The 10,961-nt window shown below is 43.2% G+C and overlaps 1 protein-coding gene across 1 annotated transcript in view; it reads left to right on the forward strand.

Annotated features, from left to right (window-relative positions):
* Positions 1–10,961, forward strand: part of dip2bb (DIP2 acetate--CoA ligase B (putative)b) — a 37,551-nt gene that overhangs the window by 18,701 nt on the left and 7,889 nt on the right. Inside the window, exons 4-27 of the mRNA XM_087178575.1 lie at positions 566–691; positions 809–1,225; positions 1,546–1,692; positions 2,344–2,463; positions 2,949–3,146; positions 3,352–3,443; positions 3,965–4,075; positions 4,185–4,308; positions 4,421–4,530; positions 4,906–5,008; positions 5,113–5,177; positions 5,623–5,716; positions 5,805–5,924; positions 6,025–6,139; positions 6,445–6,584; positions 7,448–7,584; positions 7,713–7,793; positions 7,938–8,065; positions 8,347–8,461; positions 8,704–8,905; positions 9,232–9,344; positions 10,159–10,239; positions 10,410–10,533; positions 10,655–10,784. Coding sequence (XP_087034701.1) covers positions 566–691; positions 809–1,225; positions 1,546–1,692; positions 2,344–2,463; positions 2,949–3,146; positions 3,352–3,443; positions 3,965–4,075; positions 4,185–4,308; positions 4,421–4,530; positions 4,906–5,008; positions 5,113–5,177; positions 5,623–5,716; positions 5,805–5,924; positions 6,025–6,139; positions 6,445–6,584; positions 7,448–7,584; positions 7,713–7,793; positions 7,938–8,065; positions 8,347–8,461; positions 8,704–8,905; positions 9,232–9,344; positions 10,159–10,239; positions 10,410–10,533; positions 10,655–10,784 — 3,193 coding nt within the window. The remainder of the gene's footprint in view (positions 1–565; positions 692–808; positions 1,226–1,545; positions 1,693–2,343; positions 2,464–2,948; positions 3,147–3,351; positions 3,444–3,964; positions 4,076–4,184; positions 4,309–4,420; positions 4,531–4,905; positions 5,009–5,112; positions 5,178–5,622; positions 5,717–5,804; positions 5,925–6,024; positions 6,140–6,444; positions 6,585–7,447; positions 7,585–7,712; positions 7,794–7,937; positions 8,066–8,346; positions 8,462–8,703; positions 8,906–9,231; positions 9,345–10,158; positions 10,240–10,409; positions 10,534–10,654; positions 10,785–10,961) is intronic.

Raw genomic sequence — 10,961 nt, forward strand, 5'->3', positions numbered from 1 at the left:
GTGTAGGCAAGTGTGTGGGCTAATACACAGCTTTGCTCTCTGCTCCTGTTGTGGTTTCCTGTTTCAGTGGGAAAACATGGTCATCCTCTTAGGATTTTCTTCTGACTTATACACCCATAATTTTCCTTTACAATTTAATATGCTTTATCTTCTTAAACAAAAGCTGAGTGAAACAAAACTAAAATGTCCAAAATTACCAACAAAAACGATTACTTTTTTGGCTTGTAGTCATTTGTAGTCATAGTTCCCCGGCCATGGTTTTTCTGTCCTTGATACGTTTTAGATCATAAGCTTTTTTTCCTTTAGGTTGGGATCCACTGAACTAAAGGACTAAAAATATTCAAGCAGCAGTTAGGAAAATAATGCAGTTTCTACATAAGCCAGTTTACAAGGAAGAAAAAATCTGCTTTGAATCGACATCACAAAAACCACTCAGCAAAGATCTCTCATTAAAGGAAAAAGGAGACCCAGACTATATGTTGTGGGATTTTTTGCTGTTTCCTTCATTGTTTTCTTGTTTTTTTGTCCCTCACTCACAGAGAGTATTTTCCTCTTGTCTATGCAGATATCCATACTGAGGCAGTACAAGCTGCCCTGGCTAAACATAAGGAGGAGAAGATGGCACTGCCCATGCCTACCAAGCGGCGCTCTACTTACGTCCAGTCTCCTATTGAAACCCGCACACCACCAGGTAGGACAGGAAGAAAGACAATCCTCTTGTCCTGTCTAGACACTTTTTCAGGCAGATCTGACCTTTAGCCAGAGGGAGTCAGGGCTGGAAATTCATACTTTGTTTTCTCTCATTTAGACTCTTCATCAGGCTCTGAAGATGAGACATCTGCACGCAGGCAGTCATCAGTGGTCGCTCCCCCGCCTGTCAATCCCAACCTGCAGAGCCCAGACTCTTGGATCAACCGCTCCGTCCAGGGCTCCTCCACCTCCTCCTCGGCCTCCTCCACCCTGTCCCACGGGGAGGCCAAACCGCAGCCTCAGAGCCAAGCTCAGCCTCAGCCGCAGTACAAACCGCAGTACCAACCTCTGTATCAGCCTCACTACCAGCCTCAGCACCAGCCTCAGCACCAGCCTCAGCACCAGCCTCAGCACCATCCACAACACCATCCACAACACCATCCACAGCACCATCCACAGCACCATCCACAGCACCATCCACATGAGCAGCCCCACACCGCAGCTGTGACAGACATGCTGGCTCACAGCCGCATCGGTGAGACGCCACTATTACCTGTATTAGTTCAGCAGTTTCCCTTCCAAAATCAGAAAATCCTTTATTGATGTTTATGTGATGTTTTACCCGTCAAGACAATAAAACACTGAACTAGAAATAGCACAGGACATTAAGTGATGTTTTTTTTTAATTGAAGCATGACACAGGATAAAAGATAAAATGAAAAACACTGAAGGACTTTATATCCAAATGAAACCTTGTGCAAGTTTTATTACACCTTTAAATATTCCAGTGTGTAATATTGTAATTAGAAAGGGGGATAGCTTTGTTCAGACTCTCCTCCTTTGCTTCCCCTGCAGCCCCCTCAGAGAACAGCGCCCCCCCTCCAGATGTTACAGCTGGAGCACCTCCAGGCAGAGGCCCGCGGGTGGACCTGCCCTCCAACGCCGTGGTTCGGGGTATGAGCCGTGGGCAGAGCCGCTCAAGCATGATGGAGACTGCGGACGGTAACAGCAGCACCACACAAACCTTTTTATTTGTTTGTGTGTCTTTGCTGGAGCCTGTGTCTAACTCTTCTCTCTTCAAAATAAGTCTTGACCTCCAACCATGACACATCATTAATCAGACTTAACTGCTTTCTTTTCTTCTTGATCTTTTTCCACCCTGTCGCATGTTTATTTGACTGGCTGATAGGAAGAGGTAATATCCAGAGTAAGGAAACACTTTCATGTATAATGTCCGTAGCCTTCTGTGTTTGCTGTTCTACCCTTACTCTCCCTCCTGTTTGTAACGAATGATCATAGAAATAAATGAAACAAACACAACATCCACACCCAAAATGAATCCTCACCAATCCTCCGTGTGACCCCAAACCAAAAAAAAACCAGAAACAACCTTTACCCCACTTCTCACCATGTTTTCCTCGTGTTGTTGCCACCTATAGTACGTACGCTGCTTTTCATTCCTAAAAGTTATTACGATCAATGCAAGACAAATGATTTAGTGTTAACAAATAATTACGGCCTCTTTTGCTACGGGATGAAGAGCAGCAGACTGTGAGCTGGGAAGAAGTCTCAGCGGGTTGTGTTTTGTCGCTGTGTGTATTAACTGCAGTGAGTGTGACTGTGTTTGTCTTGCCACCGTCACCCTGCTTGTAGGGGTCCCTGTGAACAGCAGAGTGTCCACTAAGATCCAGCAGCTTCTCAACACCCTGAAAAGGCCTAAGAGGCCCCCACTCAGCGAGTTCTTCACCGACGACTCGGAGGAGATTGTAGAAGGTACAATGCTTCATGAAACACTTCAACCACTGTGTTCCCAATATTCCCCTTAAATTTCGACTTAAGTTGCTTTAAATGTTTTCTCATTCAAATTTGAAGTACATCGTACAATATTATACTCTGAGTGTGTATGAAGTGAAATGTTCAAATGAAAGATGCCAATTCTAATGGTTGCAGCGATAAATCAAACAAAACAAAACATTTCGAGTAACTTGTGCAGACTGTAAATATTGCTCTGAATCAGTACCATATGTATTATTATGTATTATATATTATATACAGTAATATATCATTATTAAATACTTTATACTCACTCAATTCTGGAGCTGTAAATGTTGCTTGTTACAACTATATAAAGGGTGCCTTAATTGAAAGAAGTGCCAGTATTTGTTTACATATTTGGTACCTTGTGATCCTGGTGGCATCCATTATGGACCCCATTCATCTGTAACATACCCAAAGGTGTTCTGTTGCCTCTCTCATAGTGCCGCAGCCGGACCCAAACACACCCAAGCCGGAGGGCCGTCAGATCATCCCAGTGAAAGGAGAGCCTTTGGGAGTGGTCAGTAACTGGCCCCCAGCCCTGCAGGCAGCATTGGCCCGTTGGGGGGCCACTCAGGGGAAGAGCCCCGCCCTCACTGCTCTTGACATCACAGGCAGACCGCTCTATACACTGACTTATGGTGAGACACACGACTGTACAATTCAATTGAAGGATTTTTACAGTGTCAAATCAAAATGCAGCTTGTGCATTAACTGTATCTACTGGGAGTCATACATTTTGTACTGAAAAGAGCACTAATAATGTTATGTTTGTGCCATGAGATATTTTTTGTTGGCAGTGTTTAGATTCGATCTTACCTCCTGCGTCCACCCTCTGTCTGTTAGGGAAGCTGTGGAGTCGCAGTGTGAAGCTGGCTTACACCCTCCTGAACAAGCTGGGAAACAAGAACGAGCAAATCCTCAAACCTGGAGACAGGGTGAGACGGCGCACATATGGACAGAAAATAGACCGGAAAAGAGATCCATACACATACAGCATAAAGCAAATATAGTGTCATCCTGGAAAAGTCATTTAGTACAGAGGAATACGTTGTGCAGTATTTGTGGGCAACAAGATGAGGCAGGCCTTGACCTTGTGCAACGAGCCTCTGCTAAGCCTTGTGTTTCATGCTAATTAGCAAATTTTAGCATGTTAACGTGGTAAATTAATATGATGAATGTGGTAAACATTACACCTGCTAGAAATCAGCATTTTAACATTGTCATTGTGAGCATGTTAGCATGCTCATGTTAGCATTTAACTCAAAGCACTGCTCGCCTAAGTGCAGATTCACACACCTGCTAGCAGGTCTGTAGACTCGTACTGTTGTTACTATTTTTAATGAGAATTTTTAAGAATTCTCAGATAGTTTTATCTCGAGCATTTACGTCCATAAAGACACATTTTCCTCTTTATAATCTCACATAAAGCTAAATGTGAAGTTTAATGTCTTGGTAGGTGGCGCTGGTGTACCCCAACAGCGACCCCGGGATGTTCTGGGTGGCCTTCTACGGCTGCCTCCTGGCTGAGGTTATTCCTGTACCTATTGAGGTACCACTGTCTCGCAAGGTAAGAACACCATCAGTATTCATTTTCTGAATACAGAAACGCTTTTGTTCTTTTCGACCTGAAACATCTGAATATATAATTGTGTTTTTTCTGTGTGTGGTGTCTTTAGGATGCAGGTATCAGCCAGGTGGGGTTTCTGCTGGGTAGCTGTGGTGTTGGTCTGGCTCTGACCAGTGAGATCTGTTTGAAGGGTCTCCCCAAGACACCCACAGGGGAAATACTGCAGTTCAAAGGTCTGCAACCAGTGCAAGTGCCTGTTGTGTCTTACAGTTAAAGTTACAGGTTGAATTTCGAAATAGTTGACTTTACTTTGACTTTACTTTGACTGATGCATTTCTCTAATAGGCTGGCCTCGACTAAAGTGGGTGGTGACAGACTCAAAGTACCTGACCAAGCCCTCCAAAGACTGGCAGCCGCACATCCCCACCGCCAACACTGACCCTGCATATATAGAGGTAACAGATCTGTTTGTTGTTGCTCTGTTTTGCTGTTTTTAGGGAGACTGTATTGTAGAACCATCTTAGATTTAACTATACGCTTATTGTCATGCGTCTGATTGTTTTTTCTATCGTGTTCCCCAACTGTAGTTTGCCTTCAGTTAAATTTAAGTCCGTTACTGAGCCTGTTTGATCATTTAGTTAATAGAATTTAACTAAATTATTGCATATATTTGTATGTGCAAATAAATGATCTAATAAATCACGATAGAAGCAAAATTTAATATGGGAGCATTAAAACCAGACCATTCTTGTAAGCATTGCTGATGTGACAACTGTGTTGGGGTTTGCACAGGTATTCACATGCTCCTCTTGTGTTCACTTCCTGTGTAGTACAAGGCGAGTAAAGAAGGCACAGTGGTGGGTGTGGCTGTGTCTAAAGTAGCCATGTTGACCCACTGCCAAGCACTGACCCAGGCCTGCAACTACTGCGAAGGTGAGTAAGGACCTGCGGTGCCATCATTAGCCCTCATCTGAAGGTTTCTTCATCAGCACAATCGTCATGAGTCTGAAGTCTCTTCTGTCTTTCTTCACTTTAAGGGGAAACTCTAGTGAATGTCCTGGACTTTAAGAAGGATATGGGCCTATGGCATGGTGTTCTCACGGTGAGCGTGTGTAGACAAACCGTATGTATAGCTGCATTAGATTGCCTGCGAGACATGGCAGCTCTATCAAGAAATTCACTTTTTATCTTTTAATCGTGAGTTATGGTCGAGTTCTTTCTTAGACTCTCGGAAAACAGATGTTTGCAGAAGTCCATTCGATTTTTTGTTCGTACCGCTCAGACAGTGTCTGATTTTATTTCAGTTATTCCAGTTGTTGAAATGATTCAACATTGTACATTTAGCATTTAGAATGGTTCAATTAACTAAACTATAATTGCCTGGTGAAGCACTATGCTTCTAGCCATTAAGCCAATAAACTGACTTTTTTTTAATTTCTGTTTTTTGAGAATGTTTTAGTAGACTGTCATAATGTGGGGTTTTGTCATGATGGGAAAAATAAGTATTACACTATATTAGCTGCATAATTTTGTTTTGTTGTTTCCAGGCTGTGATGAACAGGATACACACTATTAGTGTTCCCTATGCAGTAATGAAGGCTTGTCCACTCTCCTGGGTACAGAGGGTCCACATCCACAAAGGTAAAATACACTTATTTCCCAGCTTGAACAGTGGCAGGTAAACATGTATACATGTATAACATGTCATGTCACATTTACTCTTGTGCAGCTCGTTTAGCTTTGGTGAAGTGCCGTGATCTCCACTGGGCCATGATGGCTCATCGGGACCAGAGAGACACCAGCCTGGCCTCATTACGTATGCTCATTGTTGCTGATGGTGCTAATCCCTGTGAGTACATCATATGACCTCACAGTTTTGTAAAGCAAGACCTTTTCAAACTGCATAGATCTGGTGTAACACCTTGAATCCCCTGCCTCTTGCTCTCCAGGGTCGGTGTCTTCCTGCGATGCCTTCCTGAACGTGTTTCAGTCCCACGGGCTGAAGCCTGAGGTCATCTGTCCCTGTGCCACCTCCCCCGAGGCCATGACAGTAGCTATACGCAGGTATGTCATTGACCCATATTTTCTTTTTCATTGAATCGTTAACCTTTATATAGAATGAAAAAAAATGAAACACAAAAGAGCAATTGAAACCCCTCCCTTCTACCTCCCACTTTCTAGTTTTATGAAAGAACATTAGCTGATAATGTATAAAACATGACAACGAAGTAACACGACACAGTCAAGTTTGATTTTCATTTTTACTGGCCCAGTAGGACAGATGAAGACTGAAGGCTGTTTTATTGCTAACTGTAAGAACAGATGGGATACAAATGTGGATGTTTGATCGAGCTCTCTCTCCTGTGTAGACCAGGGGTACCCGGTGCACCCCTTCCCGCCCGTGCCATTCTTTCACTGGGCGGCCTTAGCCACGGCGTCATCAGGGTCAACACAGAGGACAAGAACTCCGCTCTGACTGTGCAAGATGTGGGGCATGTCATGCCTGGAGGTGAGGAGAGAAGGAAAGATACATGAGTCAAAAAGGAAGTCATCGAATACAAACGACAGATAGGTGCATGTGGGGAAATCTTACATCAAAGACGTAAGAGTCAGCTGCCAAAAAATCTTCCATGAGCTACAGTTTATCAGAAATGTGAGCCCAATAAGAAACGTGTTGTTCCTTACACAGGACAGAGTGTAACCAAAGTTGATGTCGGAGCTTTCTGCAAGCATCTAAACATTAATACAAGAAGATGAGATAACTTTGGCAGAAAAAAACATGGTAACTGTTCCCTGTGATGGAATATCTCAAACATTCATTTCATACTCACATGGACGTAAACCAGTTTCTACACAGCAGGAAAAATGATGGTATGCTTTGTAAATAATTCAAAATCAACCTAAACTGTACACGGTTTCTGTGATTATGGTGATGATATTTTTTTTATTGCTATGCTGGTTTATTACTGTGTCACACCACAAATATGTATAAACCAGATCAAAAATGTAGAGCACACATTTTTAAACTGATAGATTACTGATAAAACATAAGTGTATAGTAAGTAAGTCTGTACCCCAGAATATTTCACAGTACTGTCAAATCACTCTGTTAAATGTTAGAGACAGACAGAAGACTCCTTCCACTTCTCCCAGATCACAGAACTGGCACATGTTGCTGAATGTTTTTCAATCGTGCACCTTAAAATCTCTGGACTCTAGAAAATCGCTACAGTGATTTAAATTTAATTGTTGTGAAGCGGATGATGATGTGCATTGAAAACCGGGCTGAACAGTAGAAAGCCATTGGTAAACTCCCTTCCCTTTCACATGAGAAGTCTGTGTTTTCTAAATGTTGTCTTTGTGTGTCTCCAGCTCTGATGTGCATTGTTAGGCCTGATGGGCCTCCTCAGCTGTGTAAAACAGATGAGATAGGAGAGATAATAATCAACTCTCGTGCTGGAGGCAACATGTACTACGGCCTGCCTGGACTCACAAAAAACACCTTCGAGGTATGAGAGCAGCATAACAACACTAACCTGCCTGCACCGATACGTCTCATAAAATAAAAAAAACTTGGTTAACTTCTTCTTGTGTTATATTGCCCTCCTTTCTGTCTTTTGTGTGTCGTTGTGTTCAGGTAATACCTGTTAACGCTAATGGAGTTCCCATTGGAGAGATTCCATTTGTGCGCTCGGGACTCCTGGGGTTTGTTGGCCCAGTAAGTAGGATTGTTTCATTAGAGTACATCATCTGTGGTAACTCGAACCTTCCTGGAAACCATCCTTCTCTCTGTGTCCTTGAATGGATCTGTATACTTACAGTGGAATGACCCTGCTGTGTGTGTGTGTGTCCCTCTGTACAGGGCAGTCTGATCTTTGTGGTGGGGAAGATCGAAGGTCTGCTGATGGTGAGCGGGCGGAGACACAACGCTGACGACCTGGTGGCCACCGCTCTGGCCGTGGAGCCGGTCAAGACTGTGTACCGTGGCAGGTGAGAAGAAAATCTTCTTTGATGATGAGCTCCCCTGTGGGTCAAGTGTGAATCTTAATTTGCCACTACTGACACCTGGTGGTACAAAGAGAGCACAGCAGGCTCAAACAAGGCAGCACTGGATGTGTTGCTGATGTATAAACAGCAGAGCTACATTTCTTTCTCAGTGGAGAATTTCATGCTGCATTTAATCTGCTTTTGTGTAGATGTCTGACTTCCACACCTTCTGAATAACCTTCATTGTATTTATGTGTGTTTCTGTGTTTGTGTGTGTGTGTCAGGATCGCTGTGTTTTCAGTCACAGTGTTCTATGATGAGAGGGTAGTGATTGTGGCAGAGCAGAGGCCAGATGCCAGCGAGGAGGACAGCTTCCAGTGGATGAGTCGAGTGCTTCAGGTAAATCACCCCATCATCTTCTTACAAATGCTTACAAAGAAGCGTAAAATGATTCTTTTGTGTAAAAAATATATTAATACTCAACCAATTAAAGCGGTAATTCGTCTCCTCTGAATGTTGCTACACTACAATGTTGAACTGATGATCTCTTTTCGGTGTGTCTATGACATAGAGACAAACTCACTGTTTTGTCAGCCAAGGACTTAAGTTGTCGTCTTCTTCATGTTTGGTGTCCTGTGTAGGCTATTGACAGCATCCACCAGGTGGGCCTCTACTGTCTGGCTCTGGTCCCGGCCAACACCTTACCTAAAACACCCCTGGGTGGCATCCACATCTCTGACACCAAGCAGTACTTCTTAGACGGCAACCTGCACCCCTGCAACATCCTCATGTGTCCCCATACATGTGTCACCAACCTGCCCAAGCCCCGGCAGAAGCAGCCGGGTACGTCTGTGATAAGACATGGTTGTTTAATGTGTGTTATTAAGCACAGTTCTGATGGGATATGAAGTTTGAACTTTTTAAACTTATCATGTTGAGGATTAGAATTCCTCTTGAGCTAATGGCTGAATTACTGACTGTATCCCAAAAGATGGGAGGAACTGCTGACTCTGTCCTGCATGCGAGAGTCAGTCAGGGTATAAAGTGTTTTGTAAAGTAATAGCATGGTTACTAGTGTTACATAACACACACATTACAGTTTCTAAATTTGGGAATTGTTCTGCCCTTTCCCTTTTCTCTGTCTCTCTCACACTCTTTTTCTCTTGTAGTTGGCGTAGGTCCTGCGTCCGTCATGGTGGGCAACCTGGTGGCAGGGAAGAGGATTGCCCAGGCCGCAGGCAGGGACCTCGGCATGATCGAAGACCAGGATCTCGTCCGGAAGGTATATGACCATCAACACTGTAATTTCAGACAACCACTAACTCTGAGTCTGATAACTTTTTAACCACGTTCCCATTTTCAAAAGAATCACATGCATGTCCTTCAGAAGCAGCAGGAAAGTGTGTTATGATGGTAAATAGTGAGGTTTGAAAACTTTCCACTGCCAATGTAACAACGGCCCACGCTCAGCCAGGGATCAGTTCTTTAGATGTAAAAAAAAAAAAAAAATTTTGGACTCTTCTTTCTTTCTGCTCTCGTTTCCCTCTGGATGTAGCTCTGTATGTGGCCCACTGTGATGGTAAGAATTACGGCCCCCTCTGGCATCCTCTCCACACCCTTGTTTATGCTCATCATGCTCTAATCTATAGTGTATTGTGGTTTTATTTTGTGTACTTGTGGTAAAATGTGGCACAAGCAAAATTTTGCATGTTTTTTTATTTCATTTTTTAATTTGTGTTACAAGATATGCAGCCTCTTTAGCTACCCCTTGTTTTACTGCAGACGTACCTTTCACATCCTAAATTATTGTTCATTATTTTAAAAGCTGGATTGGCTCAGCGTATGTGATATAAATTGTTTGCACGTTGGCTAGAGACAATTTATGCCAGACAGCCGTCTAACTGAGGTATGCAGTCTCTGAGCACCACTTTATTTTGTTTTATTTAGGTGTATTGAATTAAATTCTTCCATCAGCATGAGCCCTTCATCAATATGAGCCCTTCATGGCTGTGTTTGAAATAATATATACAGTTTATTTAAGCACACCCTCAGATGTACAGTATACACATCTAATGACATTTTTCTTCTTACTGCAGCATCAGTATTTGACAGAGGCTCTACACTGGAGGGCACAGACAGACCCAGACCATGTCCTCTTTGTTCTTCTTAATGCTAAGGTACCATACTGATCTCTCCACACACTGAGAAATACAGTAGATCATCAATGCTGATATTTTACTTACTTTAACTTCAATGCACAAGAATATGTAAAGATGCTGCTACACAAATTACACCTCAATTTCTGACCCTGTGTCTCTCGCTCTCATAATTTCTTCCTGTCCCCCAGGGTGTAACAGTGAGCACCGCATCCTGCGTCCAACTTCATAAGCGGGCAGAGAAGATCGCTGCGGCGCTCACCGAGAAAGGCAGCATCAACACTGGAGAGAACGTAGTACTGCTCTATCCTCCTGGTAGGTTCTGCCTCTGGCTTCCTCTCTAAGTATCACTCACACGGAGATTAATTATTGTGAATCATGGATTGATTTTCTCTCCTTTTTTTCACTCCACCCTTGTGCTCCACCTTCCTCTCAGGCATTGATTTGATAGCCGCTTTCTATGGCTGTCTCTACGCTGGATGTGTTCCCGTAAACGTCAGACCTCCACACCCTCAGAACCTGGCGGCCACATTGCCTACTGTCCGCATGATTATTGATGTAAGTGTATGTGTGCACTTCTGCACATACACATATGTCATGGATTTGTTGCCTCCTCAGTCCCAACAAAAAAGCTCATGTTTACCAAGAATCAAAGTAATGACTTAAATGGAAAATTAAGCCATACACTTTTCCTGGAATTTTTTCTTTCTATAAAATCTTCAAAAACATATTAATTCAGCTGA

Source organism: Seriola lalandi, unplaced genomic scaffold, assembly GCF_002814215.2.
Source record: "Seriola lalandi dorsalis isolate HSWRI2012SDOR001 ecotype SW California unplaced genomic scaffold, Sedor1 jcf7180002054692, whole genome shotgun sequence".
NCBI classification, from domain to species: domain Eukaryota; kingdom Metazoa; phylum Chordata; class Actinopteri; order Carangiformes; family Carangidae; genus Seriola; species Seriola lalandi.